Here is a 27,625-nt window from a genome sequence, read left to right as displayed (position 1 = left end):
GGAGCGGGTGGCAGCTGCGAGTGTGCGGTCGGGTGAGGGTCGGAGGGGCAGGAGGCCAGGCGAGGAAGCCAGGAGAGGCGGAGAGAGGCAGTGGCGAGGCGCGGGTCGGAGGAGGAGAGGAAGCGGCATGTTGGGAAGCCGGGGCAGATCGGGCGGGGGATCTTTGTCATATCGTCGCAGCGCCTCCACGTGCTTATCTCAGATCCCTGTGCACGACGAGCTGACGCGTCCCCTGCCTACCACCTTATAAAGACCTCCTCGCCCGCCTCCTGCCTCCCCCATCTACCGCCCCCCATCTCTCCCGCTCACCGACGCCCGAGCACCGTAAGTGTTTCCCGCTCGCCCCCCCACCAGCTCCGAGCATTGCGGCTGACAGCTTCTCTTCCGTCCAGTGATCCGTCGCTCTACACCCTCCGCCGCTTTACGTACGACTACAGCGACCATGCCCGCCAAGAAGCGCTGCCAACTTCAGTCTGAGCCCCGCTGCAACTCTGCCGTCCTCCGCCTCGTCGGCCAGTGCCCACATTGTCGAGCAGAGTTCTGTGGTGCGGTGCGTAACAATGCTTTGCTCGCTTCGACCGCAAACTAATGATAATACCTCTCCCCCTTTGACTTGCAGCATCGTATGCCAGAGCACCACAGTTGCCAGAACCTGGAGAGCTGTCGACAGCAGGCCTTCGAGAAGAACAAGGCGAAGCTGGAGAGTGAACGGACGGTAGCGTCCAAGATGGCGATGGCATGACCTGCCTGCCCGCCTACATCCTCCCTCCATCCACTGCCTCTTCTCTACCGGCCCCTGCTCCTCCTTGCTCTCTCCTTCACACACCACCGTCACCTCCCGCAGGCCAGGTCATATCCATCGCCATTTGCATTTCTCTCCCATACATGGATCGCGCTTACCATCTCACGGACGCATCGCATATATTAATGTACACATCTACTTCATGTCCATGGGTATTCCTGGTGACACATGTTCTTTACACGTCGGTGGTCTATTTAATGGGATGTCTCCTCGCTGCATAGAGCGGTTCTATCTGGATACATTCGTGTGCTCATTGTGTGATTTAGAGCTAGTGCGAGCGCTGAGGCCGTTCGGTTCGGTGTTGTCGGTAGCGGCGATGGTAGTTCCCGTGTCGCGGGGTTTTATGCGACAACAATGGGGCATTGTGTACCAGTACTTGTCTACCTTTGTGTACATCGCCCCCTCTACCATCATGTTCTACACGGCGTGTACCATCCACACGAGAAGCATGATTACACTCAGCAGGCGCCCCCAATGTGCGCTATCCACGGGCGCATCCCGTTGCTCGGCGTGCTATCATCCAATGGGGAAAGCATGCCAGGAGGGTCTTCATATACGACGAGGGACGCAGGAGCGGAGGTTGGCGGCGCGGTCATTGAGCGGATGACTGGGTGGTCGCCGCGCGGTGCATCCTCCAGGTCCGTCTAGCCCCGTCGCCGCCTGCGTCGGCTGCCCCATGACAATTACTGTAATGCGGAAGACAGACCGGGGCGCAGATGAGCTTCAGACACGTCCCCTATCGCGTAATCGCGGACTCCGGCGAGTCAGATCATGGACTGATAGTTACGACCTACCGCGGACGCCCACCATATAAGCTCTTCTCACCCGTTCCTGGCGCGAGCACGACGTCCGCGATCCACAAGTGAGCTCTCCCAGCTTGGCCGTGTTTGCTTGCCTCGTGTTTTCTGAGCAGGCGCATCAGCTATCCCGCAATCACGTGTGTCGCGTCCCCGCCTCTTCTCCTCAAATACCCCGCATCTCGTTGGAGGCGCATCTAGAAGCGTGAGTCCGTGCTGCCGCATTGGCCGTCGATCTCTGGGTTTGCTGTGTCCTGGGCTGCCTCTAATCATAATGGCGAATAGATTGAAACAGGTTACTGACCACTTGAGCGGGAATAGAAAGATGTCGACCGTGCAAGTCGGTGAGTCACCTCCGCTCTTCTATATGCCCTCCACGCCGGCGTGTCCTCACACGGTATTCATATCATTCCAGAGAAATGGGACAGCGTTCCTCTGGCTCCCGCTGACCCGTATGCTGTCGCAGTTCCCCCGAGACTGCACCGGCATACTAACGCGCGCTGAATCGACAGCATCTACAAGCTGACCTATGCCTACAAGGATGATACGTACCCTCAGAAGGTCAACCTCGGCGTCGGAGCATACAGGGATGATAACAGCAAGCCGTGGGTGCTGCCCGTCGTGAAGAAGGTGCGTTTGCTGCTCCGCTTCCGGGAGCGACCTTGCTTATCCTGGGCGCCCTATCATAGGCGACGGACATCCTCCTGAATGACCCTGCGCTCGACCACGAGTACTTGCCCATCACCGGGCTTCCCGACTTTACGAACGCCGCTGCGCGCCTCATCCTGGGACCCGACTCCCCCGCGCTCCTCGAGGGACGCGTGTCGAGCGTGCAGACGATCTCAGGCACAGGTGCGAACCACCTGGGAGGGCTGTTCCTGAGTCGATTCTATCGCTGGGATGAGGGCACGCCCCGCGTGGCATATCTGAGCGATCCGACCTGGGGTACGCAGCGTGTTCCTCCGTGTTTTGTCGCTCCGGATCGTCTGACTTTGGTCTGGCTGCATTCAACGCTGTCTCCATCGACGCAATGTAGTCAACCACTTCCAAATCTTCCGTGGCGTTGGCATTCCGCCGGAAACGTATCCGTACTACGACCCCGCCACCATCGGTCTCGCGTTCGACAAATATCTTGCCTTCCTCAAGTCGGCGCCCCCACGCTCCGTGTTCGTTATCCACGCGTGCGCGCACAATCCCACCGGCGTGGACCCGACGCGCGAGCAATGGCTGCAGATTGCGGAGGTCGTGCTGGAGCGCGGCCACTACGTCTTCTTCGACTCGGCGTACCAGGGCTTTGCCAGCGGCGACCTTGATGCAGATGCCTGGGCTGTGCGGGAGTTCGTGAAACGCGGTGTGCCTCTGTTGATCTGTCAGGTACGTCACACAAGCAGTGCGAGATTATCACCGACCAGCGACTTCATCATTGTGGGTCTCGCTGACGTGATGGATTGCTGTCGTAGAGCTTTGCGAAGAACGCCGGTCTGTATGGCGAGCGTGTCGGCGCACTGCACATCGTGTCTCCGTCGTCGGAGGCTGCCGTCCGGGTCAAGAGCCAGCTCGCAATTTTGACCCGTAGCGAGATCAGCAGCCCGCCCGCGTATGGCGCCCGAGTGGTACGTCCTATTAACTCTCCCGTATGAAATAGGAGACCGAGTCTGACCGACGCAAACTTCGCTCCGCCCAAAAATTTCGCGCCGCCTTTGCTGACATGCGGGTCGCAAATTGAACGCTGTTTTGTGGCTCCGCTGTGCTGGATCCACAGATGGCGCTCATTATGAACAACGCCGAGCTTTTTGAGGAATGGAAACGCGATATCAAGACCATGGCCGAGCGTATTATTACAATGAGGAAGGAGCTCCGTCGCCTGCTGACCGAGGAGCTCAAGACACCCGGCAACTGGGACCACATTGTGAAGCAGATTGGGATGTTCAGGTGAGTGTGGAGACGCTCTGTGCCGTCATGTCCAGCGCGCTGTCCATGAAGGAGTGGCTCGGTCGCTGCTTCGTCTGCATCCTGCCCCACTCCTGCATGCGCCAGCAGCGAGCCGCGCAGTGCGGTGCACGAGGCTCGCCCGGCGCCCGAAGGCTGGATGGGGCGGATGCATTCCAGCTGAGTACGGCCGCCCCGTCGGGATGGGCACATGGGGATATGCCGAGACTTCCATGCGCGAACCCTGTCTGCCCAGGATGGGTGATTAGCGCGGGAGTCTCGCGCTTTCTCGACCGCCGTGTGCGCCGCGCTGCGAGCGTCGAGCTGGGATGGGGCGCGGATGTCGGTGGCCGGTGTGTTTCTGTGCGCCTTTGTATCCGCTGCCGTGTTCCCCTGCTCGATCGGGCGAGACTGCCCTGCGCTGCGGACACTCTGCGCGCCTATGCAGAATCGCGGAAGGATCTGAACCCGTCACATGCGCGGCGCCCCCGCGGAGCTGTGATTGGGCGAGCGCGCGGGCCGAGCGGCCCAATTGCGATCGTCGGGCTAAAGGGACCGAGCTTCCGGCGGTTTCCTTCCACGCGGCTGACGTGATACGCGTCTGTGCGCGCACGCTGCCCTTTCTCGGCGAGGCTGCGACGTGCTGCTGACACTTGTCCCGCAGCTTCACTGGGATCACGACCGAGCAGAGCCTCGCGCTGACGGAGAAGGCGCACGTATATCTCACGACGAACGGGCGGATCTCGATGGCGGGGCTCAACAGCCACAACGTCCGGTACTTTGCAGAGTGTCTAGACAAGGTGGTGCGGGGACAGTTGTAGAGCGGCGGGCGCAGATTGGGCCAGGCGGTGGGGCGGGCGGCAACCAATAGGGGCGTGTATGAGCCATGATTGTATTGGCCGGGCGAATTGTATTGCGTGTGGTACAGATGCCGAGTCGGCCGTCCCGAGCGGGAGGGGGCCTTGGCCTGATATGGGCGAGGCTGCGGGCGTGGGAAATGACGTCGCGTGAGAGTGCCTGGGAGGCGCCGTCGAGCCGGGCGCGAAGGGCGAGAAGGCGGATGACATCATCCGGGCAGCGCAAATGGCAGTGGCCGACTGAGCGTTGGCTGCTGCTGCCGCACTGATCACTCGCCCGCTGCCACCTGTGGCTGCTGCTCTGTCCTTTCCCTTTCCAGCACCGGCCTCTTCTCGTCGCCCTCTACGCCGGCCCTCGCCCGCCGCCGCTGCCCCGCCCGCCGCCGCCGCCGCCGCGTCGCGCCATCCGCCTCCGTGTCGCCGTCCGCTCCGCCGGCTGCCGACGCGTGCCCGGACGTCCTGCGCCCTGTTCTCCGCGCCCACAGCCGCGTCCGCGTCTGCGCGTGTCCGCCCCGGTCGTGTTTGCAACATCCCCCGCCTACTAATTGCCCCCTCCAGCCCGCTGTCCGACATATGTTCCACCACCCACCGCGCCATCTCCACCGTCTCCAGCCTCGCACACGCCTTCTCTCTTGATTCTCTACCACCAGCTCGCTGCACTTGCCTCACATCGAGCTTTCTGTTGCGCCGCACCTGTCCGCGTGCGCCCAACTTGGTTATTCCGCACCTGCCTTCCTTGTCGTCTCCCATCACCCAGGGCCTGCCTCCCCAGTGCGTGCCCCTATGCAGCCTTCGTCGCCCGCTAATCATCTGCTAAATTATCGCCACAGCTGTCCCGTTCATGGGAATCATCCTGTCATTATTCTTCCCCCGCTTGTACATGACCACCGATAATTCCGCCTCGAGCGCTTGCAGCTCGTCCTCCCGCTCATCGACTTCTAGCATAGGATATCCCCGCTCACCTGCGCCACCCTCTCCCTTTTCCGACGTCCCGTCGTCCCCGGGTTCCACCAATCCCTTCGTCGAGCAGCGACAACAAGACAGAGCTCCGTACAGTCCTCATGCCGTCGGATTGGGTATCATTGCACCACAGCCAATCGTCGGGCCGTTCCCAACCATCGGACGTCCGTCAATGTCGCCGATACAGGCGAGGTCGTCACCGTCATTGCTGCGTCAACGGAGACTGTCCACCGGTCCCGCTGACCCTGACAGCCCGGTCGATTACTTCGTGTGCGATCTTCAGTCGACCGAGGACGCACAGCTTCCACCTCAATCGCCCAGTATGGCAGCGTTCCTCTCGCCGACTGCCGCGGACCTGGCAGACCCCCTGGGAAGTGCATCAAGTAGCTCGGCCGCTGGTCCTCGGGGCGCCGGCCTCCAAATTGCGATCCCGCCACCTCTCCTCAGCAACTCGACATCGACGCCGTCCCCGCCTTTGCTCCCGCATCCAGCGGCCGACGCACTGCCGTCCAGAGCTGGCCCCAGCGCTCTCGCCATTGCCTCTGAGCAAGCACCACCATTTGGGCAGCAGTCTGCTTTCTTCAACCTGGATGACGCGGCCTTCCCGATGGGCACAGACGCCATCCCAGCGTCCGATGTTAACCTGGACTTCACCGAGTTCGATTCTGACGGGCTCAATGCTCTCGAGAAGATTTATCTATTCTCGCGGAGCCGGGCTGGCTTCCACCGCGTCTTTATCGTGCATGCTCTACCAAGATACCTGGGCGCAGAGGACGTGGAAGGTGTGCGTTACCCCAGCCGCGAGCTAGTAGAACAGATTGCTCCCGCGGACGCGGTTGAGTATGTGCTCCCGTTGCTCAACGGCCTCGCTCTCGACGACGGTAAGTCTCATAATATGACGTTACTGATCGGTCACTCACGGCGCGTTTTACGTACATTGTACCCTATCTGTGATTGGCTTGTGCGCTGCCGTCAACTTGTCGGTTCATCTCGCTCACCAACTCATGGATCGCATATTAACACCGGCCTATCGCCACCCAACCCTGGATCGTGTGTTGCACGAAACCACGCATTCACCATCCTGCGTTCAACATTACGTCGTTGGTGTGTACTCGCCCCCTTCGATTACATGTTGATGCTTCCCAGACGAGACTGTCAAGGAAGCCCTCGCTTCCGAGCTCGTCAACATCATTTGGTGGTTCATAACCCACTGCCAGCTTGTTGAGGATGAGGGCCTTCCGCAGCCTGCGGAGGTCAGTGATGCCACGCCACCGCCACACGAGCAGCAAGCACCGTCAGATGAAGCAGACATCATCAGGATCTCCGTGCAGGCCTTCACACCTATTCTGGGAACGCTGCTCCTAAGCCAGAACGCTCTCATCGGTACCCCCGCCCGTAACGCCGTCGTTGAATTGCTCAAGCGCATCTGGCATGCCGACGAGCGCGAGGCGGGCCGGCCTCCACACCCTATCGGCGACGATGAAGTGACGCGGCCTGATTATGACGTTGGTCACCTTCAACGCCTTGAACGGCGCCTCTTTGAACAAGAGATCGTTTACCAAGTTGTCATCGGCATGGGTCGCCTTGACTTGCCGGACACGGAGGAAGGGCCGCTCTCGACGATCTCGACACCGCGCAGTGTTGGGGAGCACCGCCGTAATACCTCGGAATCGCAAAGTCTGGACTACCCGATGCAGACGCCACCTGGGCCTGACACCTCTACAGCGGGATCGACACCGCTCGCTGCACCTACTGGAACTGCGCCTGACTCTTATTTCCCGGCGTTCCCGCACATCCACCCAACTGCGGCGCCGGCCTCCTCCCCCTCGGGTCACCTGGCTCAGAGTGTAGCGGAGGAGCGAAGGTCGATGGAAGGCATCATCACGCCCCCCGCATTCCAGCTGAACCTGCCCCCGCCTTCTCCTCGTAGGGAGGTGGCTGTCAACACACCCATTTGGGGTATTTCCTCGACCATGCAGACGAGTCCTGAGCCTCAATTTGTTGTCGCCGAGTCGGTGCTAGCAGCCAAGTCTGCGGAGCTCTTATCCCTGTCGTCTCCTGTGCTCTCGCCCTCTCCGCCACCCGCTCCCACATCATCCATCGCTGAGGTCTCTTCTGGCTCGTTGTCCTCAACATCCATCGGGTCGGATAGCTCTACGCCTTCTCTGTCATCGTCCTCAACATCGTCATCGTCAATTTCGACGAATTCGTCGACATCCTTGCTCACGCCCAGTAATAGCCTTTCGCCGTCGGCAGCCCCAGAGCCGGTCGTATCCATGTCATCAGGCGAGACTGAACTGGGCCCCTACTCAGGGATCGCGGCAGGCGCCGAGAAGGATGTCGTCATGGCGCTTGAGCCGGTCGCAAGTCCCGCGCGATCTCTGCAAGACATCAGTCGGGAGACTACCGAAAGCGGCGATTATTTCTCGGGCACGGAGACACCTATCGCGGAGCCGCAGGAGAGCAGAGGAACAACGTTATCCGCATGGCTCAGCGCTGGCCTTCCTGAGGGCGGCGATGTGTCCATGCAGGACGTCAGCCCGCAGGAAATTGAGGCGGTTGGCGAGGAAGAGGGCGATATCAGCGAGGAGGCCGCGATGGGAAGGCTGTCGAGTATGAGTTTGATGGCGGCTGTAACCGCGGGTGGTACGTGTCGTAATCTTGGGTGGACCCCGTCCATGGGTCGCTCTACCCAATGCTTGTATCGCCTCCCGTTGGACTGACGTATTTTGTTGTGTATGTTTTAGGTGGCCTGAACGAGGAGACGAAGAATGTCTTCGTTACCGAAGTAGAACGGGTCGGACGCGATCCAGTCTACTGGGTCAGGCGCGAGGCCGCATTCGCTGTTGGCGCTTTGGCCAAGGTTGTCCCTAACGAACTCGTCACATCTTCTCTGGTATGTAAATCGGTATTTGTCTGGCGATGATCATTTGGCTAACTTCACGTTAGCTTCCCCTCTTCGAGTCCCTCTACCAGGACCCGACTTGGCATGTTCGACACTCTGTCCTGTTCGCCCTTCCTGCGATCCTTTCCAAACTCCCGTCGCCTCGCCGTCGGTCTCTGGCTCTCGAAGTCGTCCTTCCTCTAGCGTCAGACGAATCTCCCACCGTCCGATCGGCGGTTCTGGAGTCTCTTGGCGAAGTGATTTACGCGTTTCACGGCGAAGAGGGCGGGCCGCCTGCAGAGCTTCTGAATGTGTTCCTGGGCGTCCGAGATGGTCGCATACTCCCAAACCGACGTGAAGACGATAGCCACCCACCCGTCTACCTACCAGGCTCTGGACCGTCTTCCGAGTCGGGCTTCAGCGACAGTGTCGCGTCGATAGAAGGCATCAGCACACACGATATCTATGACGATCCCGCACGACCCCTCGTATGCGCTTTCAATTTCCCAGCCGTCACTTTGACCTTGGGAAGGGCCCGCTGGCCGGAGCTGCGCGAGTTTTATCGCACACTTGCGCGTAACCCATCCTACAAGGTCCGCCGCACACTCGCAGCGTCTATGGGCGAGATCGCGAAGATTGTCGGACCCGAATACGCAAAGGAGGACGTTCTGGACGTTTGGTGGTCCAGCATTGGTGCCGAGGAGACGGAGGTCCGCCTGAAGGCTATAGAGTGCGCAGCTACGTTCGTGCGCGCTCTGGCCGAGTCGCAACGCGGTGAAGTCGTGCGAAGACTCGGTGAGGCTTTCACCACACAACGGCTCAAGGGTTGGAGAGAGCGAGAGGAGGTCGTCAAGAGCCTGCCGTCCTTCTCGGAGATTAGTGGTCTTGACCCAAAGGTGCTCAAGGATCTCCTGATGGGTGCTCTCGGCGATCGCGTATCGGCGACTAGAGAGGCTGCGATCGCGGTCGTGAGTATTTAATTTGCCCATTGCGTCAATGTTGCTCAGTTCTCTGCAGTTCCCCGCATTCGTGCGTGCATGGCAAGCTACTCCTCGCTTGATGGAGCAGGTGGAACAGCTGCGCTCCAGCATCAGAGCGCTCGCTCGCTCGGACGCGTATCGTGAGCGGACGACGTTTGTTACGTGCGAGCAGTCTCTCCTCGAGTCAAACAACAGCGACTTCATCATCCTGGACAACGAATATTGGGAAGTATTATCCTTGCTTACTCAAGATCCCATCGTGGACGTCCGCATACGAGTGGCACGCTTACTGGGAACGATTTTCGGTACGCTTCGTCTCTTGTGGCCGAGTGGGGACAATGTACTCAGTCTCAACTTCCAGATCTCTATAACAGTGGACAACACTCCACGGTCATGAGCCAGGTGCTCAGGCTCACCGCACCTCTGCTAGACGACAGTTCTCAAGACGTCCGAGCATTCGCGGTATCCGTCCACGCTGGAGGTGTGCATCCGCAACCGCTGGTACCGGCCGACGCTTCTCGCAGCGCAGTCACCTTCTCACGGCCTCCACCACCCACACCGAGCTGATAATGGAAGGGCGTCGGTATGGTGGATAATCGTCCGCCAGCCCTCCCACACCCCGCTTCCTCAATGGCAAGCCAACTTGGGCAGGTCGTTGAGGAGCTGCGCTAGCAGACTCTAGCTGTAACATCAGGGCAGGACGCAGCCGGAGGTGACCATGTTCTAAACTTGGCGTGCGACTACGTGTCGTTGGCCGAGCGTCAGAACTGGTTTTGCGCTGCACTCACTGCTCTTCGAGCTCACTATACGACCGTGACGTCGATGCAACGGCCCACATCCCCCACGCGACACATCCTCTTGTGACGAATGTATCCTGGACGAAATCTTGATTAAGTTATCATGTACGCTAGCATCCAGTGGCCTTCACGCAGTGCATGGCATGCCGTAGAAGATATAGTTTAGATGCTGCCTCATTAGTTATATCTTATTATCGTAATACATTTCCTGCATTCATATTCATCTGAGCCATACCCGTGCGTGCTGTTGGCGACGTGGAGCACTAGTAAGCACTCTAGTATTGTAGAGTCGCTCTCAAGTCGCTCTTTCGTCGCGCTTGCGGCAAACCACCCATTTTGAAATGCAGCATCCCGAGGCATCCTGCCGATCGCACCCTCCACGTGCATACATAAGCCCGGAGGACTCCCGGAGGTTGGCTTCTTGAAGACCTTCCTAATTCGGAAACAATGGTGGCGTCCATCTACAAAGGAGCCCGCATGGGCGGTTGCGGGGCAACATGATGGGCCTTGTCAAGCGCTTGCTGCAGACCTTTCCTCTTACCGTGTGTCCTGCTTTTATCTTCTTCCTGCACGGACGATGAGGCTCTGCTGAAGTCGAGTCTGCATGCGTCTGTCTACTGTTTTCTAGCCTTGCGCGAGCAATTGAATTGCTGTGTCTACTCCTCGTCCAGTTATCTCTGGGAGAACTGGCTGGTATTGCACGAGATCTCGACCTGGAGTGCTCTTCTCCTCGGCAGGACCTATCAATCACAGAGCTTAGGATCTCATTCAGTCATGCTTGTCACTACGCTCGCGAACGTCGAGCTTCCGCCGATCTTTTCTAGGGTCAGGCTCATCGCCTTTGGTGAGAATGATCTACACGCACCTCATACTGTTGCTCTGACCGTACGGCCGTTGACAATATCAGCGTTGATGACGATGCTGAGCTTGGTGGGGACAACACTGCTGTGCGTGGAGCTGTTCGTGAGGGTGGACGTGACAGACAATTCCCAACGTGAGTTTTCACCCATTCGTATTTGTCCTATCGTCCTCAGCTGTCGCCTAAGGAAACATTGTTCTGCTTCTCATCCTCATCAATTCCTGCACATCTATCATGTTCCCGGCCATGTAAGTGCGTTTCGTTGGTTGCGTGAGGTTCGTGTTTCATGACAGTATCAGGCTCCTTGTCCAATACACTCCACTGTGGGAGGCTGCCCGCCTACTATGCCTCGTCTTCTTCCAAATTGGTGAGTTGCAGCCTCTAACGCATGAGCGTCTTTCTCTGATACCTGATCAGGTTCTTCTGGCGTTTTCACGGCTTGGTATGCAGCCTTTAGATGCCCGGATCCCGGTACGTTGCCAGAATCTTTCATGGCGGAGCAGTCAGCTTATACCGACACAGTGGCTACATGCAGACGCATCAACATGGCCATTTTGGCTAGTGTCTGGGTCATACCAACTCTGCGTGAGCTTTGGCTTGGTTTGAAGCTACAGAACACCGCTAATCTCAGGCCGATAACAGTCTTGATGTACTCCGGCACCCTGGCTGCGATGGTGTACTGGGGCTGGAAGCATCCAGAATTCCAAACCGCTGTTCTGCGCGAGAAGCGTGAATCCGAACTCCCCATGATGTCGCCACCACCCGAGCAATTGCGCATCAGGTCCAGCACGTTCGCTGATTTACTTGAAGCAGGAGGCATGGGCTCTAAAGCGCCCGACGTACCTGTTCCTCCACTTCCGCACGCTCCCGAGGCGCAGAAACGAAACTCGGCGCAATCTGCCAAGTCAACTTCCTCTCGATCGTCAAATTCTTCTGGAAGATTGACCAAAGGGAAACCGAAATATTTCTATTAGATCTCGGACATCGTTATACCCTCTTAGTCGAGCTCTCGTGTGTAGTTACGAAGCGACCCGCGTTCCTAGAGTCCGATTCTGTATCGCTGATTGAATGCCGAGTCGCCTCTTTGTTCGGGTCAGCGCACCGAGTTTGTTCAAATTGTTGCGCTGTTGCGGTACTCGTCGTTCGGTACCGCCTGGTACCGCCGGATCCATCTGCCCCAGATCTGACCTCACAGGGAGCCACGTGCGCTGCGCAACCAAGCAGCTTCTTGCTCTTCACCGCAAGGCGACTTACCGCCGTGTCGCAGCGTGCCGCTGGCCCCAGCCAGCTCACTCCAAGCCTCGTCTTGTTCTCCATGCTTTCTGACCTTTCTTGAGCCCCGCGCGACTACCATCCCCTGCTTTGGCGTTAGTGACCTACCGAGACTCGGACACTCGACTTTCTCCTCCCGTGCCACCGCCTCACCATGACACACTGGGACCCGGCCAAGATGAAGGTTCGGCACTCGCATACAGGTCTACTGAAGAAATTCTGAACCTCGTCATATAGTCTCAACTGCGGGCGACCGCACAGCGGTTGGGCCAAATGCAGGACAGGATGGACTCACAAGCCCAGATCACGCGGAGAGACATCGCCACGCTCTTGCAGCAAGATAATGTCGCGTTGGCTCGTGCGAAGGCGCAGAAGTTGATGAACGAGGATGCTCTGAGCGACCTGCTACAAACCCTGGAAATGCATGTTGGGATGATTGTTGGGCATTTGGGGGAGTTGGAGCGGAAGTAAGTCCACACCTGCCATGCATGAAGTCTGTCCACAACTCCGTGCAGGGATTCGCCTAGTCCTGTAGTATTGGAGGCTGCTGCAAGTATTGCCGTCGCTGCCCCGCAGATTGATTCCAAAGGTATGGCATGTAAACACTGTCTTACCGACCCGTCCCGACCCTATGGGTGCAGAGCTTCGCTCGGTACGCGACCTTCTCGCTCAGCGACTAGGGCCAGAGTTCGCGCGGTCCGTGAACGAATATGTGTCTACAAGGGTACATGTTCCACGTGTCTCGTGTAAGGCCTTCAACTCACCAAGGCCTAGGTTCGTAAGGCACTGTCGACTCGCCCAGCGTCGGCTGTAAAACTGGATCACTACATGTATTCCGTCGCCAAGGCACAGGGCATTCAATGGACACCATCTCCGTCACCTCAGCAGATGTGAGTCTGTCGCGTACTCCCAAATTATAGATGTAGTGACCACCAACGCGTACCAAGAGTGAATGTTATCTCGGAAATGCTCGATCCGACCAATATTCCCGTCGTGGACTTGACGCACCTTCGCATCCTTTGCTCTCAAGGTAGGCTCTTGTGTTAGTGAGTCCGTGTGCGTCTCATGACAACTCCTCAAGGTCTACCTGATGACCCTCCTTGGCTCAGACCCAAGGTCTGGAGGTGAGTGTATTACTGTCGGTCCGGAACACTTCTGAACATTTCTCCCAGGCTCTTGTTAGGCACACTTCCTCCTGCGAAGGAAGCGTGGAATGAGTCTAGTCGCAAGAGTCGGGACAATTACTACGTATGTACCTTCATCCCTCATGTAAATAATCGTCCTCATGTCGGTGCAGGACCTTGTGCGTCGGCTGCTCGAGCCATTCTCAAGCCTTCCACCTCCCACTACTCCTCTCACATCACTTGATGAGTCTCTCATGAACGCGTCAAAGGAGTTCTCCCAAATACCGCCGAGGCTCATGCTTGGTCTGCAAGAGGCTCCGGACGATGTCCCACTATGTCCTCTAGACGAGGCCGCCCCTGATGACATCAAGATACCTTGCGCACAGGTTCTGGATGAGCGTCTCCGCATGATCCGCGAAATGCAAAACTCTGACGATGCGGCCGCGCCAGAGGTACGGCTCGACAGCACACCTGAGATTCGCCTCGAGGACGCACAAAGCGACTCTTCCGACGACGACGACGACGACGACGACGAGTCGTATCGGGACGCGGGATCGGCTGGCTCTGCTCCTCCGTCTCCGTCCCCATCTGCGACCTCCGTCCATTCCTCCGGCTCGACGACGTTGTTGCGCTCGCGTACGATGGGTGCACACCCTAAGCACGCATCTGCACTGCTTCGATTACTGTATCTTCATTCTTGTCTTAATCCCGCTAACCAGTCCCCCCACATCGGCTCTTTATTGATTCCTGTCTACTCTGCTCTTGTCGAAGAAGTTGTGCCCGAAGATGCAGCACACGCGGAAGCGGACACATTCTGGCTCTTTGAAACGCTCGTTGGCGAATTCGCGGATCTCAACGATGCTGAAGGCGGGAGAGCATGGTCACAAAAACTCAGCGATCGCCTGTACTTGGCAGACCCAGAGCTGACCGAGGATTTAGTACGTCAGACATGTTCGCTTCTGCAGACACATTTCTCACAGTTCAGCAGCAAGTCAAAGGCCTTGATCCCGCACTTCCGCACTACTCATTGTAAGTCATACTAGATCTCAGTATGCTATGTTTTACATGCTAAGTTTCGTTTGTAGCCGTTGGCTCATCCCGGTGTTAACGCACACACTGTCTCTCCGACCCCTTCTCACTGTCTGGGATGCCATCTTATCCCGGCCGACGAGAGAACGTGATAGCAATCCGAAGTTAGATTTTCTTGTTGATGTATGCACGGGTATGCTGCTTCGCACGAAGAACGTTCTGCTTCGGTAAGGCTCAATTCGCGCTGAGGAAACTTCACCACTGAGCTTCTGTCGTTAGATTGGGCAGGCCTGAACGCAAGGCCATGGGCTTGTGGTCCGACGAACTCGCTGCTATTCCATCCACACCGCTTGCTGCGCGAGAGTTGGAGGATGCATTCGCAGAAGGCATGACGTTCCTTCAGCAATTCCCCCTGGAAAGTGCGGGCGGGATTGAAGCTATACTGCAATGCGCATGCGACCTCGCGCATCAGCGTCAAGTCATGCAAAATGGAGCCAAAGCGACAGGCACAAGCTTCGGGGCCCGCCTTCGAGACACTGTCTGGAAAGGTTTCGCTCAGACTGCTCCCATATCCGAGTCGGAGCACGAGGACAGCGAGACTTCAGACGAAGACGAAACCGAACCTGAAACAAGCACGAACGGCCAGCCGAGCACCCTGACGGCTCGTCTGGCCAATACTGTGTGGCGAGGCATCTCCAACGAGAGCGCGATGGATGAACCTCCTTCACCAATCTCTCCGGCCTCTCCTATGCCGCCGTCTCCTGTCCATTCGCCAGCCCCGTCAACGAGCTCGAAGGCTCTCCCTTCTCCACCCTCCGAGGTTACCGAAGCAAGCAGTGCGCCGGCAGGATCGTCGAAGTTCTGGGGGTACGCCGAGAAGCTCAAGGAATCGGATGCGGCAGCTACGTTGGCGAAAGTCAGTACAAACTGGAAAGTCAAAGCTCTCGACGTATGGAGCAAACGTGCGACTGGCGCTTCGTCCATGTTCCTTTCACCCCCTTCCACTGCCCCCCTTCCACGAACTCCTGACATGGATGCTCGCCGCGCTTCATTCAACGACGACTACCAATCGAGATCGCCGAACGAGAAACGAAGGGGCGGGTCTCTCCCTGGACTGCCACCGCATCTAGAAGGATACTCCCCCCCTGCTCGTCCCGCATTCTTCAGGCCACCGAGGGACAGCGTCATGTTCACCGGCGGCCGCCTGCCTTTTTCGCCCACAAACGGCGAGTCGTCGCCCGCGTCCGATACAGGTTCCATGAGCAGTGGTGGTGTCCGCGCTTCCCTCACTTCATTTGGAAAACAGCAGGACCAGTCAAGGGCCGCGAAGGGCAAATCAGGACCCCGTCCCCTGCTGCTTAACTCTGCATCGCTCATGACAAATCGCTCACCTGCTACTACGCCGTTATCTGGTTCGTCTGACAGGTCCGTGGACAATATACGCGGGTCGCGCTCGCCCGCGCCTCGGGATTCGATGTCGTCATATTCATCGTTCTCCCCGGTACATTCTCGTTCAGCGACGATCGATTCGGACGGCAATAGCAGGATTGTGCCCCTTCGCTCGGCACGATCACCGATGGCGAGAGGTTCTCGCAGGGTCACCCCCACTTCTTCGACTACATCAAGTCCGCCAAAAGTACATCGCCGCATGGATACTGAAACTTCCACTCAGCTGGGCAGTGACGATGGTCATAGCAGCAGAGGGTGGGGTCGCGTCGATGTATTAGACTCACCACCGACGGGCTCCTCCTCGCCACCTCCGCAAACACCTGCCGACGCAACATCCAGTCTCAATCGCGGCGTGCGAGTGAAGGCGCCAACGTCGAGGACGGGGTCTCCATCAATTGATGACACAGGCCACATGAGTTCAGACGTCGAGGCCAGACCCGCAAAGGCGATGTATCCTCTGCCACGACTGTCCGTGGGTGACACGTCGGATTCGTCCGCCACGCAAGCCCCGCCACGCAGTCCTCGCTCAAAGCAGAAACGAATCCCTCCGAAGTTATCGACGACTCGCTCGCGAGAGAACATCATCGCAGAGAATGGGTCCGCCGCTCAGAGCAATCTGACAACTGGATGGTCGGAGGACGAAGACGTGGACAACGTCACGACTCCACGTGCTATGTCCTTCCAGTCCGAAAACCCAGTGTCCACGTCTGCGACTCCGCGCAACATCAGGCGTGTTCGGAAGACGTCCGGCGATGGCAATGGCGAGGTGCGGGCACGCAAGCTCTCTGGGGAAGGACGGGAAGTTCGAACACGCAAGGTGTCGACTGACGGGCACTCGCCCAGGAGGCGGAAGCTGTCAGACGAAAGGGAGGCTACGAAGCAGAAGCGGGAGAGTTCCGCCGACGAAGGAGACGATGAAGGTTACAGAGACCTTTTGAGCGCGTATGAAAGCGAAGACTAACGCTATGTCACGTCTAACGGTCACTATCGGTCTGCATCCACACTGTTGTTTGCTATGTAGTCGGCATCAGTTTTGAGCGTATTTAATTGTTGCATGTCTGTGCGATGCTGTCCGTGGTGTCATCGAATAGGAGTTCGTGCACCCCATGATATACCTCCAGAAGAATAGGGAATCGCGGCATGATGTTCTGAGGATACTGCTCAGTATGATATGGAGTGGTGACACGTTGCGTGACTGACCTCGAATGGCACATCGATCGTGACTTCCCCGTTAGACGACTGCTGTATTACGGCCAGATAATAGTGAACAGACCAGCCGCGCAGACCTTCGTTGATGACAAAGTCTCGCAAGGTAGTGAAGGGTATGAACCTGCGCGACGTGAACAGCGGTATGAAAGGTAGTCCTCTCTGCGTCTCCAGCTGTAGGCCGAGTGAACGGAGGACTACGACAGACTCTGACAAAAGTAAATATTCATTTGCATGACACAATGATGGAACTGAGTCATTCAAGACGCACCCCGCAAAACCTGAGTGCATCTAGTGTAGGCGTAAAGTGTGCTAGCGGCAGCCAGCCCGGCCTTGAATGCACTGTGCCAGGCAAACTTTATATACTCTGAGTGATTGTAGCTCCAAATGAGTGAGATTTTTGCTCACAATAGGCCATAATATGGCGACAACCAGGCACACGACCATGTCGAGCCAGAAACATTCAAACACGGAATGTGCAGTCCGATGAGCACCTCTGCACAAGCGGGTGTTTTCTAGCCTATATTCCGACCATGCGCTGTTATGGATCACAGTCAGCTCGGGATGATCTGGCAGTGGGGCGGCGGAGCGCATGCCATGAGCTGCGCTGAGAGCCGTGATGGCGGCAGCAACTTCGAGTTGCAAGCGGATAGACGCTCGCAGTCTCGTATACGTTCCCGTTTTGGCGCAGTTCTCCCTTCGTGCCATACATCGCGCGCTGCCCTTGCTTGACATCTGCAACATAATCCATGCATGATAATCAACTCGTACTTGTCGACATTTTTTGCGCTCTGCAGGGACTATGCAGCCTGAGCGCAGCCGCTCTTGAAGTCCCCAAGCTTAGCAACTAGCCTTCAAGTTGACCAACGGTGTTCAAATGACGAATCCATCCGACAAGGACGCCTACTTGCTCGTGGTATAAGGCTATGATGTCCTCTTGGATACTTCTGGAATGCATGTGAACTGATTGTACTGGGGCTTTGGCATCGGCAACGGTCTAAATCCAAATGGGACTGTCAGCCTCGCGTAGCCTGGTTCACAATTGCCGTTCTAGCCCAACGACGAGGTTGCGGTGTCTATCTTCAATTCTTCCCTCCATCTGCTTGCGGCTTTATCTTGCTCTGCGCAGGTCGCATCATGGTTCTGGGTAGCCAGTATTTCTCCGCTTTACTCCAGGCCCTGAGCTTGACTCAGGGTCTTTACAAACCAACTCCCAGCAGCGCGAGCAACCCTATTCTCTCATCTCCTGGACAAGCAAGTGCTGTGGGGAGCATAAGGTCCGCGCAACCCATATCGCAGTCAGACGACACCCAGGGCGCAAATCCCGATACCTGCACGCCGCCATACTATCCAGCTCTCCCGGTCGAGAATCAGACATTTCCTCCATTTGATCAAGCGAAGGCGAACGTGTATCGGTATAGACAGCAGCAGTCGGTCAATCTGGGGTCCTGGTGCGCACATGATCCGCTTGTTATGTGGTTGTTCAACAACCTAACGCACTGTTAGGTTTGTGCACGAATCATGGATGACACCGTCTGTATTCGCTTGTGCTTCTGGGCAACAACTATCGGAACTGGATATTGCGACTGGGTGGAACTCTACAGATAACGCTAGGATGATTCTGGAACATCACTGGGATACGTTCATCAACCAGAGCGACTTCGAGTACCTGGCAAGCATTGGGATCAACACTGTCCGCCTGCCCATCGGTTACTGGAGCCTTGGCCCTCAATTCTGCCAGGGAACACCGTTCGAAAATGTCTCGGATGTCTATCAAAACTCATGGCCAAGAGTGACACGAGCGATCAGTATGGCTGGTCAGGCGGGAATGGGTGTACTGGTCGATCTACATGGCGCCCCGGGCAGTCAAAACGGTCAACCCCACTCTGGTGTCTCCGACGGCGTCACTGGTTTGTTCGACAGTCAACCCAACATGGACTTGACTATAGCGCTTTTGACGTTCCTGGCGGAGCAACTGGTGAACGTCACCAATGTCGTGGGTATCGAGCTTCTGAACGAGCCTCAGGATGATCCGGGACTCCCGAGTTTATGTAAGTTGACTACCCCTTGACGCTACGCTGAACCTCACATGTCGCAGATGACCGTGCCATCGCAAGCATGAGGGCCGTATCACCACAGGCTGCATCCTTCCCCCTCTATATTCACGATGGCTTCAACCTCGACCAGTTCAGTTCCTACGTGGCCAACAGGACAGACTTCGTTGTCGTGGATCACCATTCTTACTTCGTCTTCACGCCCTCAGACGACGCGGAGCCAGCCAGTCAGCACACCACGGACGTGGAAACGTCAATCGCTGACTCCTTCGCTGCTGCGTCCACGGAGGCGCGACGTAATCTTGTCGTCGACGAATGGTCTTGTGCTCTGACGCCGGAGAGCCTCTCGAGCGTATCCGACCCTGATCAAGCACGCAAGGGCTTCTGCGAAGGGCAGATGAATGTTTACACGAACATCAGTGCCGGATGGGGCTTCTGGGGTGAGAATGTCTCCGTTGTTGCAAAGCCACATCCTGACACACTCGGTCAGCATACAACAAGGAAGATTGTTCGGACGACCCAGGATGGTGCTTCAAGGCGGCAGTGGGGAACAGCCTTCCGTCAACATTCTTTTCCTATGGTCAAGGCCCGCTGACGAATCCAGATCAGCTCCCTTCACTGGCTGACCTCATGGGTGATATGAGCTCACCGCCGACAAGCGTCGTCCTTGCTAGTGCTCAGAGCTCGCCCACGGATGCATCAACGACGTCTGATGATGCTCAAAGCGATATAGCGCCCCCAGCTCTCAACCGGCGATGGCGCTCAAGACCACGTACCGGGGGCCCCACTTCCTGGCGGCGACATTCTCCATCTTGGTCACATAGAAGAGCACACAAACGCGGCTACGAGACAGGAATGTCGCCTGAGCAGCGGGCGATCGCGAAAGGGTACTCAGACGGGTTCTTCACGGCCAAGATCTTCGCGCAATACGGGATGTCGAAGCTGGGGTTCACAGGACAATACATGAACGACAGTATCGCAACACTGGGACCGGGAGTCATTAAGCCCGGGACCGAGGGCAACTACCAGGAGTGGTTCATGAAGGGATTGCAGGACGGGGAGAACATCGTCATCTCGCATATAAGCCAAACGAACTTAAACCTGACTAGTACTTGATGCCCGGATCCTCTTGTTGTGTTGCATATTGTTCTGTATCTTTCTTACTAGCAGTCCAATGGATTGTTGCCCAATTCATCTTGTAAATGAATTGAACGACTCGGCGGTTTCAAGTCATTGACAATGAGTCCGTATGTTCCTTCCGGCGCTTATGAACTCAGTATGTCCCCGCGTCGTGCCAGTGACCGGCGACGACCATGGCTATTTGCCTATGACCTTGTAGTATCGCTACTCACCGACCCTCGCTATTTCTACGTGCTTGCTGCCCTAGTTGTCGCTGGAGATGCTGTTCTTACTCAGCTGATCATACGCTTCGTGCCATGTAAGTTGGTGTCATGCCTACTACATACGAGGCGACTGACCCTCCGTCGCAGACACCGAGATAGACTGGGAGACGTACATCTATCAACTGGAGCTCTACTTGAAGGGAGAAAGGGACTACTCATTGATATCGGGGCCTACAGGACCTATAGTGTGAGCGCGAGATTGTAGTGCAGTCGTATTACGTCTAGCTCATTGCTCGTTACATAGATATCCTGCCGGACATGTCCATATTCACCACGCACTCTTCCGCCTCACAGACTCTGGCAACAACCTCAAGGCCGCTCAGCAAATCTATACTGTCTTGTACATTGCGCTGCTCGCCCTAGCATGCGGAATCTATGGTCGTGCAGCAGGTGTGCCCAACTGGGTAGTCCTGCTGTTGCCGCTCAGCAAGAGGTTGCACTCCATCTTCGTCCTGAGGCTCTTCAATGACTGCTGGATGGCGGTACTCGCCCATGCCGCCGTTTTGGCGTACGCCAACGCGTTCGACTTGATGGGCACAGTTCTCCTTGGGTACGTCCTTGTATACACGCTCTCTGGTCAGGGTTAACACAGGGACGCCGTCAGCTGTGCTCTATCAGTCAAGATGTCGGCGCTGCTCTACCTTCCGGGATTACTAGTCGTGCTCTTCAAGAAGAACGGCCTCGTGGGTACTCTGTTGCATCTCGTGCTTCTTTTGTCTACCCAAGTCGTTGCTGGGCTCCCGTTCTTGCTACAGCATCCCGGCTCATACCTCAAGTACTCGTACGAGTTCTCTCGCGCGTTCCTCTACAAGTGGACCGTGAATTGGCGGTTTATCAGTGAGGAGACCTTTCTGAACCAATGGTGGGCGCGCGGACTCCTTGCGGGCCATGTCGCGACCCTTGCTACCTTCGGTCTATGCCAATGGTGCAGGCGGGAAGGAGGGGTATGGGCTGTCATAAGCAGTGGTTTACGAAATCCTATGCGACGTCCAGAGCGCTGCCATGTCACCAGCGATTGTGAGTTGTCGGCACTTCGCGCCTCACATGGAACTCACACCTACGCGTGAAGTTACGACCACGGTGCTCTTCACGTCCAACCTCGTTGGCATCTTGTTCGCGCGATCCTTGCACTACCAGTTCTACTCCTGGTATGGTATGCAAGTCCCTTTTGTTGCCTGGAGGACCAAGTACCCCGTCATCGTCAAGTACGTGATTCATTATACCTCCCATACACGTCTCATACACGACGCTCACGTTTGATCAGGTTATTGCTACTCTTCGCTATCGAGTATGCGTGGAACGTATTCCCGTCAACATCGCTGTCATCCGCTCTTCTATGTACCGCCAACGCGGCTCTAGTAGCTGGTGTCTGGTTCGGCTACCCCGAAGGGATCTCTCCAGCTCCTCCTGCGGATCGACAGAAAAACGAATGATCATGACGTCTATGTGTGGAGCAGTCTGCTAATGGTACATATGCGCAAAGCGGTCGATAGCGTCTAGTATAACAACACCCCCTCACACCCTTGATCTCCACTTTCGCCAGAGCACAATGGCGAAGCAGGTAGCTAGCAACGAAGCTGCGGAACCCAACCAGAAGGTGGTCTGCCAGCACTGGATGCCGTGGCAGGCGCCTTCCCCTGGTGCTGTGTGACTGTCGGCGACAAATGCATACAGGTAGGAAAAGGCGGTCGTGCCAAAGAAGCATGTGTAAGAGACGAAACCGAAGTTGCGGCCTTGGTTAGGGGCTCCCCATATAGATGATAGAATGCTCGGGCTACAGCCAACCATTAGTGTGAATAGCTGATGCGTCAGAGTCAGACGATATCGCGTACAGAGTAGTGAATATTGCGCCGTTCACAATTCCAGTCGCGAGGCTACGGGCAATGTCAGCGTAGCTCGCCGAGGATCCGAAGTCTCAGATCCGTACCTGAGAGGCCAGAGGGCTTCTTGCGACCGAACACCGACTATCGGCCACAGCAAGACGATCGCGAACAGCAGTGCAGCACCTGCCATGAAGATCATCCGCGTCACATACGGCTTACGAGGGAAGGCCCAGACGCCGTTGGCGGAGTAGGTGGGAACAGGCGATATGATGTCCGCGAAGGGTCCGAGCAGGAGGCGCGTCAAGGTGTCCGATGCTGCGATGAGCTGGACCTGGAACGAGATGTTCCCGGTATGTGATGCACTGGGAAGGGATAGCACGATCATGCCGATATAGGACTTGATCATCTCTGCCTGTAATGGACGTCAGGAAATGTGGGGATTGTGAAGGGCTGTCTGAGACGTACGGCGCCGACGACAAGTGAGATTGACGAGGAGAACAACCAGAAGTTCGGATTCTTCAGTAGCTCTATCGCTGAGAGGTGCTCAGGCTGCTCGGCACACAAGGCATCCAGACCAGTCAAAGACTGTAGGGACGATGTCAGCAGAGAAGTCTCTTCATAGGCTTCTGCGTCGTCGTCGGGGTCGCGCTCCCTCGCGGTGTCCTCGGACGTGCGTGCAATCGGGAATTCTGCGGCAGCTGGTCCGGGCAGTATCAGGGCTCCCAAGAAGTTCACGACGCCGGTCAAGATGGCCAAAAAGGTGAAGAAGCGTGTCACGTCTAGAACGCCGTCAGGAGGCGTGAAGAATTCTGTGGCTACCCAAGAGAGGAACAGCGGTGACAAGCCGAATATTGCGAGACTTGTCCCAGATGCGAAGCCCATGAATTGGGGAAATGTTCTCGTCGCTGCGAAGAGCATCGACAAGTATCTGCGATCGACTTGTGAGCTAGCCATCATCACTGCGAAGCAGAGCAACTTACGAGAATATCAGCGCTATCCCAAGTGAACCGAAGTAGACAGCCAGCTTGGGGACCGCCGGGGACGATGCTACGGATGTTCCTTCTGGTGTCAGAGCAAGTTGCCGGGCGAACATGCCGTATCCGAATGCAAAGATGATGGATGCTATCAGCGAGCATACTCGCGGCCCGTAACGGTCAAGGACCTTGCCGACAGGAACTGCGGTGGCATACTGGCCTACCATGGCACTGGCTGTCATTCAGCATGTCTCATGAGCGTATCTCGTAGGCATGGCTCACGCTAGTATGATAGTGCTCAGCTGTGGCTGGGTCAAGTGCATCCGCGCTACAAGGGCGGGCGAGATGAGCGGGAACGTGTAGATCCCTCCGGCACATATCCTGTAGATTTCGTCAACCTCGGGCGTCGGCGACCGAGCGGTTACTTCATAGAATAGTACATACGCGTTCGCAGCAATAGAGCAGGAGATGAGAGTGAGTCGAAGTTTGTCATATGACTTCGCTCTGGGTGACGAGCCATCGCGCATGATGTCTCAGCGACAAGCCTGTTGAGACGTGAGTCCTTATGTCTGAGCCATGTACCATTCATAGTCATTCATGAGGCATACCGGAATCGAGACTGCGGTCGAGTCTCGAATACTGGATTCCTGCTACCCGCGCCGTATACGCTGCGAAGTATGCACTCCTGCGATGACGTAGCGTATAGACTTGGTTGCCTGCGTCGAATCTCAATATTATTACAGGATAGTACAATCGAGATTGATCAGAGCGATGGGAGACTTGGTTCGGAGTGCCCTGAAGTCACTGGAGTGCGAGAAAGGTATACGGTACTTACGGGCGCTCGTTGATTCATTTTCCTTTGACAGGCACCGCCACACGCACTATCGAAGCTGATCCGACCTGCCTTTGCCAGCCATACCGCTGACCCTCCGTTCACAATGCCAGGCTCATATCCGCCAGAGGTGAGAGCTGGTGAGAGACTAGTTTCGCTGAAGTTCAGTTGCTTGCAATGGTGCTGACCGAATGTCCGGCAGTAGGCTGTATGCAGCTGCGCGGGCTCAAGGTGCCTGGTGATTCGTGAATACGCGACGTCGACATGGATAAGCGATAATAAACATGGTGGCAGTGACCCCTCAAGCTTCAAGCTTCAAGCGTCGGCCAAGAACAAAGGTCCCTGGGCCTGAGCTGTACCGACGACGGCACGGCACGAGGGGCTTGCGGGGACCGGCGACGTTCCTGTCATTTCTGTCTTGCGCACGACCACTTCACTTCTCGTCCTCCTCTGGCTTTTCCGACTCCCTTCCTGCGCTGGGCTTCAGTGTTCCTTTCTAGCCCACTGCTGTTGATTTCACGTCATTAGGACGTCCATAGAATTCCGTCATGTGGCCACATCTCCGCGCTGCTTCATGCCTCGTCGCTGCCAGTTTGATACCGCAAATCGTACACGCTGCCTCGACAAAGGCGACGATTGATGACAATAACGGGGACTCTGTGACCGGGCGAAAGCCAACGTATTCTGCCAACTGGAACTATGGTCCAGATTGCCCAGGATGTTACGTCCAGCCGGAACAGCAACTCACTTTCGACCACTCATGGCACGACGTGACTGCTTCTCCGATTGATGACAATGCACGGAATGTATCTCTTTCTTTCAATGGTGCGTTTCCTGTCCTTCTACGACACGCTGGTATGAACAGTCATCCGACGTCAGGAACTGCCATCACGGTATATGGCATTGTGCCTCCTGTGGTCACATATGCCACGACGTATGTCAATGCCAGTTTCTGGCTCGACGGGCACCATGTTGGCACATACGAACACGATCCGAGTAAGAGTAGCTCGACGGCATTCCTGTACAACGTGACTGTGTACCAGAGTACATCTTTGGCCTACGCAGAGCACAACCTAGTTATCGTAGCGGGACGTGATGTCAACGCATCGTACTTCGCTTTCGACTGGGCAGAATATACGTGAGCTCAACACCGTGTGCCTCTTTGATAGTTGCACTGCTAACGGATCCTCAGTTACGACCCTGACCACCCGACCACCTCAACGTCGACTGCAACTAGCTCCACACCATCTGGAGTTGTCACATCAATCGCAGCTTCCTCAGCATCGTCTCATAGCTCAGTGGGACCTATTGTCGGAGGAGTCGTGGGCGGGATCGGTGCCGTTGTCCTCGCTCTACTCTTCTTCCTCTTGTGGCGTCGTCGTGGCCGGGGGAAGGCAGGAGATCGCATTCGCCATGTAGCAGCGGAGGAGTTGAGGAGGGAGGAGATCGAGCCGATGCGCAAACCCGAGTCTGATCTCGAAGAAGGCGTTGCCGAGATGCGCACACCCGATTTCACGTCAGCGACGCCTTTCTCCGCCGCGCTCACATCTTCCGCGGTCTCGTCTCTTCCTGTCGAAAGCGACGCCTCCCGGAGGGGAGGCTCTGTCGCGGCCATCGTCTTTGCCTCCAATGCGACATCGAGTACAGCCGACTCTCCACGGACGATGCCTAGCTCCGGTCGTCAATCGAAGAGCGCAATGCAGCGAGCGGAGCTGTCGCGCCAGATGCGTGACATGGAGGACCAGGTCGCCGAGCTGCGCCGACGCCAGTCCGCGCGCCCGCTTCCGTCTACTCATGTCGCGTCGCCGTCGACCTCTAGCATGCCCAGCCAACAAGCCCACTCGGAGCTGAGGCAGCAGATCGAGTCGTTGCAGCTGGAGGTGGACAGGCTGAGGGCTGTGGGCGTGATGGATGAGCCTCCACCGGCGTATGAGTGGGCTGATCTAGAAGAGAGGGTTTGAACCGTTTTTATTTATGTTATGTTGACCTTGCAGTTTATTGGGCATATACTATACACGACGTTTTGTGTTTTCTTCTCTAGCGCATCGTGATCTACGTATGGACGTGGCCACCGCTGAGCATAACGACAACGAATTACGATCTTTCATGCGAGTATTCCCGATCGCTCTTCACACACACGGCCATCTGATAGACTTCTCCGAACAGGCTCACCGTGTACTTATGTCTTAACGATTCACTTGCATGCTCTCGAGACGCGGATCCGAGACTCCCGGAGACGGACCTTCCTCGTAGGGTTTCGGTTCTGTTGACTCGGGTTTGGCCCGACTACATGCCGTTGCCAGACAATGCGTGGTGTATCTAAATGCTGTGAGGGGCTAGCTCAACTGAGCGACGTCAATTGGATTTATCGAGGTGTGTCCTCTCATTGATGCATCTGACTAGGGCTGCGTAGCATCGTTGCGTCGCTGTTGGTAGCGCCGGGTTGTTCATGCATGGTCAACTCGGCGGATTACTATACCAAAAACCCGAACTTACACTCTGGCTCGTTTCCGATGATCCGTGTGAGACTGGTCGCCATGCTGTCCTTTGCATTAGCGTAGGATACGGTCATGTCGTAGGTCCAGATTCTCATCGGCACTGTTGGCTCATTGACCAGGCAACGTCGGTGCACAGGCTCTACTACGGTCACACAAAACAGCGCCCATGCTGGTCCACTATATCCGGCGAGCTGTTGAGGGTTCGTGAAGCGGAATGAACGTCCAGATACTGCGTCCCTAACGTACACAGAACATGTTTGTGTCCGTCTCCACACTCCTTTCGGGCGTAGTCCTTCTATTGACATCGTGGCCTACCTTCGCTGCAAACAGTAACAGAACCATCGATGATACATATGGGGATTCGGTCACCGGACGACTCCCAATCTATGGGGGTCTGGGTTGGAATGATGGGCCGAACTGCCCTGGATGTGGCCTTCAGCCATCCCGGGAAGCGACGTTCATGAAAACGTGGCACGACACAACCTCGCATGATCCTAGTGACGCTGTGCCTCACACGGTTGGGCTCCTGTTCAATGGTACGCAGCGAGAGGTCTCACGGACCAGGACATAGGCTTACATGTATTTGCCAGGGACAGCAATCTGGGTCTACTGCATCATACCTAACGATGTGGCCCACGGCGTAACCACATTTGTCAACATGACCATTGCCTTGGACGGCGAGGTGGTCGGACACTACAGCCACGTCTCGGCCGCGAATTCCGATACATACAACTACAATGTCACTATATATAACAATACAGGCCTCGCCAACACACAACATCTCTTGCAGATGACAGCGATGCAGGACTCGCAGGCATCTGTAATTCTTTTCGACTGGGCCGAGTACACGTAAGTGCATAGATATCCCGGCGTTGACGTTGCTCTGACCTGCGTCGTTTTCGTAAGTTACGACGATGGTTTGGAAGAATCCCGTACTACTTCGACAGTGGCAGTGTCTACATCCATCCCAGTGATCGCTTCGGTAACGTCCTTGTCGAAGCATGGAACCACTACTTCCACCAACAGCCGTGCATCGTCGAGTGCCTCTAATGTCACATATACTAGCCAAGTGGCAGGCATTCAGAGCAGCAGCCAA

At 56.4% G+C, this 27,625-nt stretch overlaps 12 protein-coding genes across 12 annotated transcripts; 10 read left to right on the top strand and 2 right to left on the bottom strand.

The window, feature by feature from the left end:
• Nucleotides 1-132: 132 nt before the first annotated feature.
• Nucleotides 133-1,039, top strand: C8Q71DRAFT_734012 (uncharacterized protein). The gene is made up of 2 exons (XM_047922372.1): nt 133-550; nt 620-1,039. Exons 1-2 carry the CDS (start codon nt 443-445, stop codon nt 740-742), a joined length of 231 nt encoding a protein of 76 aa, XP_047783746.1. The 5' UTR covers nt 133-442; the 3' UTR covers nt 743-1,039.
• C8Q71DRAFT_734010 (uncharacterized protein) lies at nt 958-1,604 on the top strand. Its single transcript, XM_047922371.1, has one exon. The coding sequence runs from the start codon at nt 1,005-1,007 to the stop codon at nt 1,407-1,409; it is 405 nt and encodes a 134-aa protein (XP_047783745.1). The 5' UTR covers nt 958-1,004; the 3' UTR covers nt 1,410-1,604.
• On the top strand, nt 1,605-4,568 carry C8Q71DRAFT_734006 (aspartate aminotransferase). The gene is made up of 9 exons (XM_047922370.1): nt 1,605-1,804; nt 1,885-1,943; nt 2,015-2,051; nt 2,112-2,229; nt 2,289-2,544; nt 2,636-2,973; nt 3,060-3,212; nt 3,362-3,531; nt 4,193-4,568. The coding sequence occupies exons 2-9, from the start codon at nt 1,925-1,927 to the stop codon at nt 4,347-4,349; spliced, it is 1,248 nt and encodes a 415-aa protein (XP_047783744.1). The 5' UTR covers nt 1,605-1,804; nt 1,885-1,924; the 3' UTR covers nt 4,350-4,568.
• A 2,177-nt stretch (nt 4,569-6,745) lies between these two features.
• C8Q71DRAFT_215983 (armadillo-type protein) lies at nt 6,746-10,234 on the top strand. The gene is made up of 5 exons (XM_047917073.1): nt 6,746-7,991; nt 8,093-8,241; nt 8,295-9,197; nt 9,247-9,514; nt 9,571-10,234. The coding sequence occupies exons 1-5, from the start codon at nt 6,920-6,922 to the stop codon at nt 9,774-9,776; spliced, it is 2,598 nt and encodes an 865-aa protein (XP_047783743.1). The 5' UTR covers nt 6,746-6,919; the 3' UTR covers nt 9,777-10,234.
• Nucleotides 10,235-10,445: 211 nt separating this feature from the next.
• Nucleotides 10,446-12,000, top strand: C8Q71DRAFT_733990 (uncharacterized protein). The gene is made up of 7 exons (XM_047922369.1): nt 10,446-10,850; nt 10,914-11,000; nt 11,053-11,113; nt 11,165-11,232; nt 11,283-11,336; nt 11,388-11,450; nt 11,508-12,000. Exons 1-7 carry the CDS (start codon nt 10,781-10,783, stop codon nt 11,837-11,839), a joined length of 735 nt encoding a protein of 244 aa, XP_047783742.1. The 5' UTR covers nt 10,446-10,780; the 3' UTR covers nt 11,840-12,000.
• Nucleotides 11,847-16,741, top strand: C8Q71DRAFT_876845 (regulator of Vps4 activity in the MVB pathway-domain-containing protein). Its single transcript, XM_047928419.1, has 12 exons — nt 11,847-12,321; nt 12,375-12,604; nt 12,653-12,726; nt 12,779-12,861; nt 12,912-13,027; nt 13,085-13,167; nt 13,219-13,261; nt 13,310-13,385; nt 13,435-14,199; nt 14,250-14,290; nt 14,347-14,517; nt 14,570-16,741. The coding sequence occupies exons 1-12, from the start codon at nt 12,292-12,294 to the stop codon at nt 16,698-16,700; spliced, it is 3,843 nt and encodes a 1,280-aa protein (XP_047783741.1). The 5' UTR covers nt 11,847-12,291; the 3' UTR covers nt 16,701-16,741.
• C8Q71DRAFT_215966 (uncharacterized protein) lies at nt 16,675-17,644 on the bottom strand. The gene is made up of 4 exons (XM_047917072.1): nt 17,354-17,644; nt 17,217-17,301; nt 16,940-17,154; nt 16,675-16,887 (listed from the first exon to the last, which is right to left on the bottom strand). The coding sequence occupies exons 1-4, from the start codon at nt 17,537-17,539 to the stop codon at nt 16,783-16,785; spliced, it is 591 nt and encodes a 196-aa protein (XP_047783740.1). The 5' UTR covers nt 17,540-17,644; the 3' UTR covers nt 16,675-16,782.
• Nucleotides 17,645-17,887: 243 nt separating this feature from the next.
• Nucleotides 17,888-20,193, top strand: C8Q71DRAFT_733985 (glycoside hydrolase superfamily). The gene is made up of 4 exons (XM_047922368.1): nt 17,888-18,396; nt 18,452-18,996; nt 19,044-19,439; nt 19,490-20,193. Exons 1-4 carry the CDS (start codon nt 18,083-18,085, stop codon nt 20,113-20,115), a joined length of 1,881 nt encoding a protein of 626 aa, XP_047783739.1. The 5' UTR covers nt 17,888-18,082; the 3' UTR covers nt 20,116-20,193.
• An 84-nt stretch (nt 20,194-20,277) lies between these two features.
• C8Q71DRAFT_698476 (mannosyltransferase) lies at nt 20,278-21,835 on the top strand (the record flags this gene model as incomplete). The annotated part of the gene is made up of 6 exons (XM_047920022.1): nt 20,278-20,437; nt 20,490-20,589; nt 20,647-20,952; nt 21,007-21,419; nt 21,472-21,607; nt 21,667-21,835. The coding sequence occupies 6 exons, from the start codon at nt 20,278-20,280 to the stop codon at nt 21,833-21,835; spliced, it is 1,284 nt and encodes a 427-aa protein (XP_047783738.1).
• On the bottom strand, nt 21,624-24,030 carry C8Q71DRAFT_215747 (MFS general substrate transporter). The gene is made up of 8 exons (XM_047917071.1): nt 23,808-24,030; nt 23,644-23,744; nt 23,482-23,580; nt 23,206-23,430; nt 22,691-23,153; nt 22,330-22,637; nt 22,235-22,276; nt 21,624-22,176 (listed from the first exon to the last, which is right to left on the bottom strand). Exons 2-8 carry the CDS (start codon nt 23,724-23,726, stop codon nt 21,918-21,920), a joined length of 1,479 nt encoding a protein of 492 aa, XP_047783737.1. The 5' UTR covers nt 23,727-23,744; nt 23,808-24,030; the 3' UTR covers nt 21,624-21,917.
• Nucleotides 24,031-24,438: 408 nt separating this feature from the next.
• On the top strand, nt 24,439-26,335 carry C8Q71DRAFT_215695 (uncharacterized protein). Its single transcript, XM_047917070.1, has 3 exons — nt 24,439-24,856; nt 24,911-25,169; nt 25,224-26,335. The coding sequence occupies exons 1-3, from the start codon at nt 24,580-24,582 to the stop codon at nt 25,990-25,992; spliced, it is 1,305 nt and encodes a 434-aa protein (XP_047783736.1). The 5' UTR covers nt 24,439-24,579; the 3' UTR covers nt 25,993-26,335.
• An 852-nt stretch (nt 26,336-27,187) lies between these two features.
• On the top strand, nt 27,188-27,579 carry C8Q71DRAFT_853218 (uncharacterized protein; the record flags this gene model as incomplete). The annotated part of the gene is made up of 2 exons (XM_047926916.1): nt 27,188-27,378; nt 27,456-27,579. 2 exons carry the CDS (start codon nt 27,188-27,190, stop codon nt 27,577-27,579), a joined length of 315 nt encoding a protein of 104 aa, XP_047783735.1.
• Nucleotides 27,580-27,625: the final 46 nt, after the last annotated feature.

This window comes from Rhodofomes roseus, assembly GCF_022264815.1.
Source record: "Rhodofomes roseus strain CIRM-BRFM 1785 chromosome Unknown C8Q71scaffold_2, whole genome shotgun sequence".
Classification (NCBI taxonomy): Eukaryota; Fungi; Basidiomycota; class Agaricomycetes; order Polyporales; family Fomitopsidaceae; genus Rhodofomes; species Rhodofomes roseus.
This window is presented reverse-complemented; position numbering and strand designations above follow the sequence as displayed.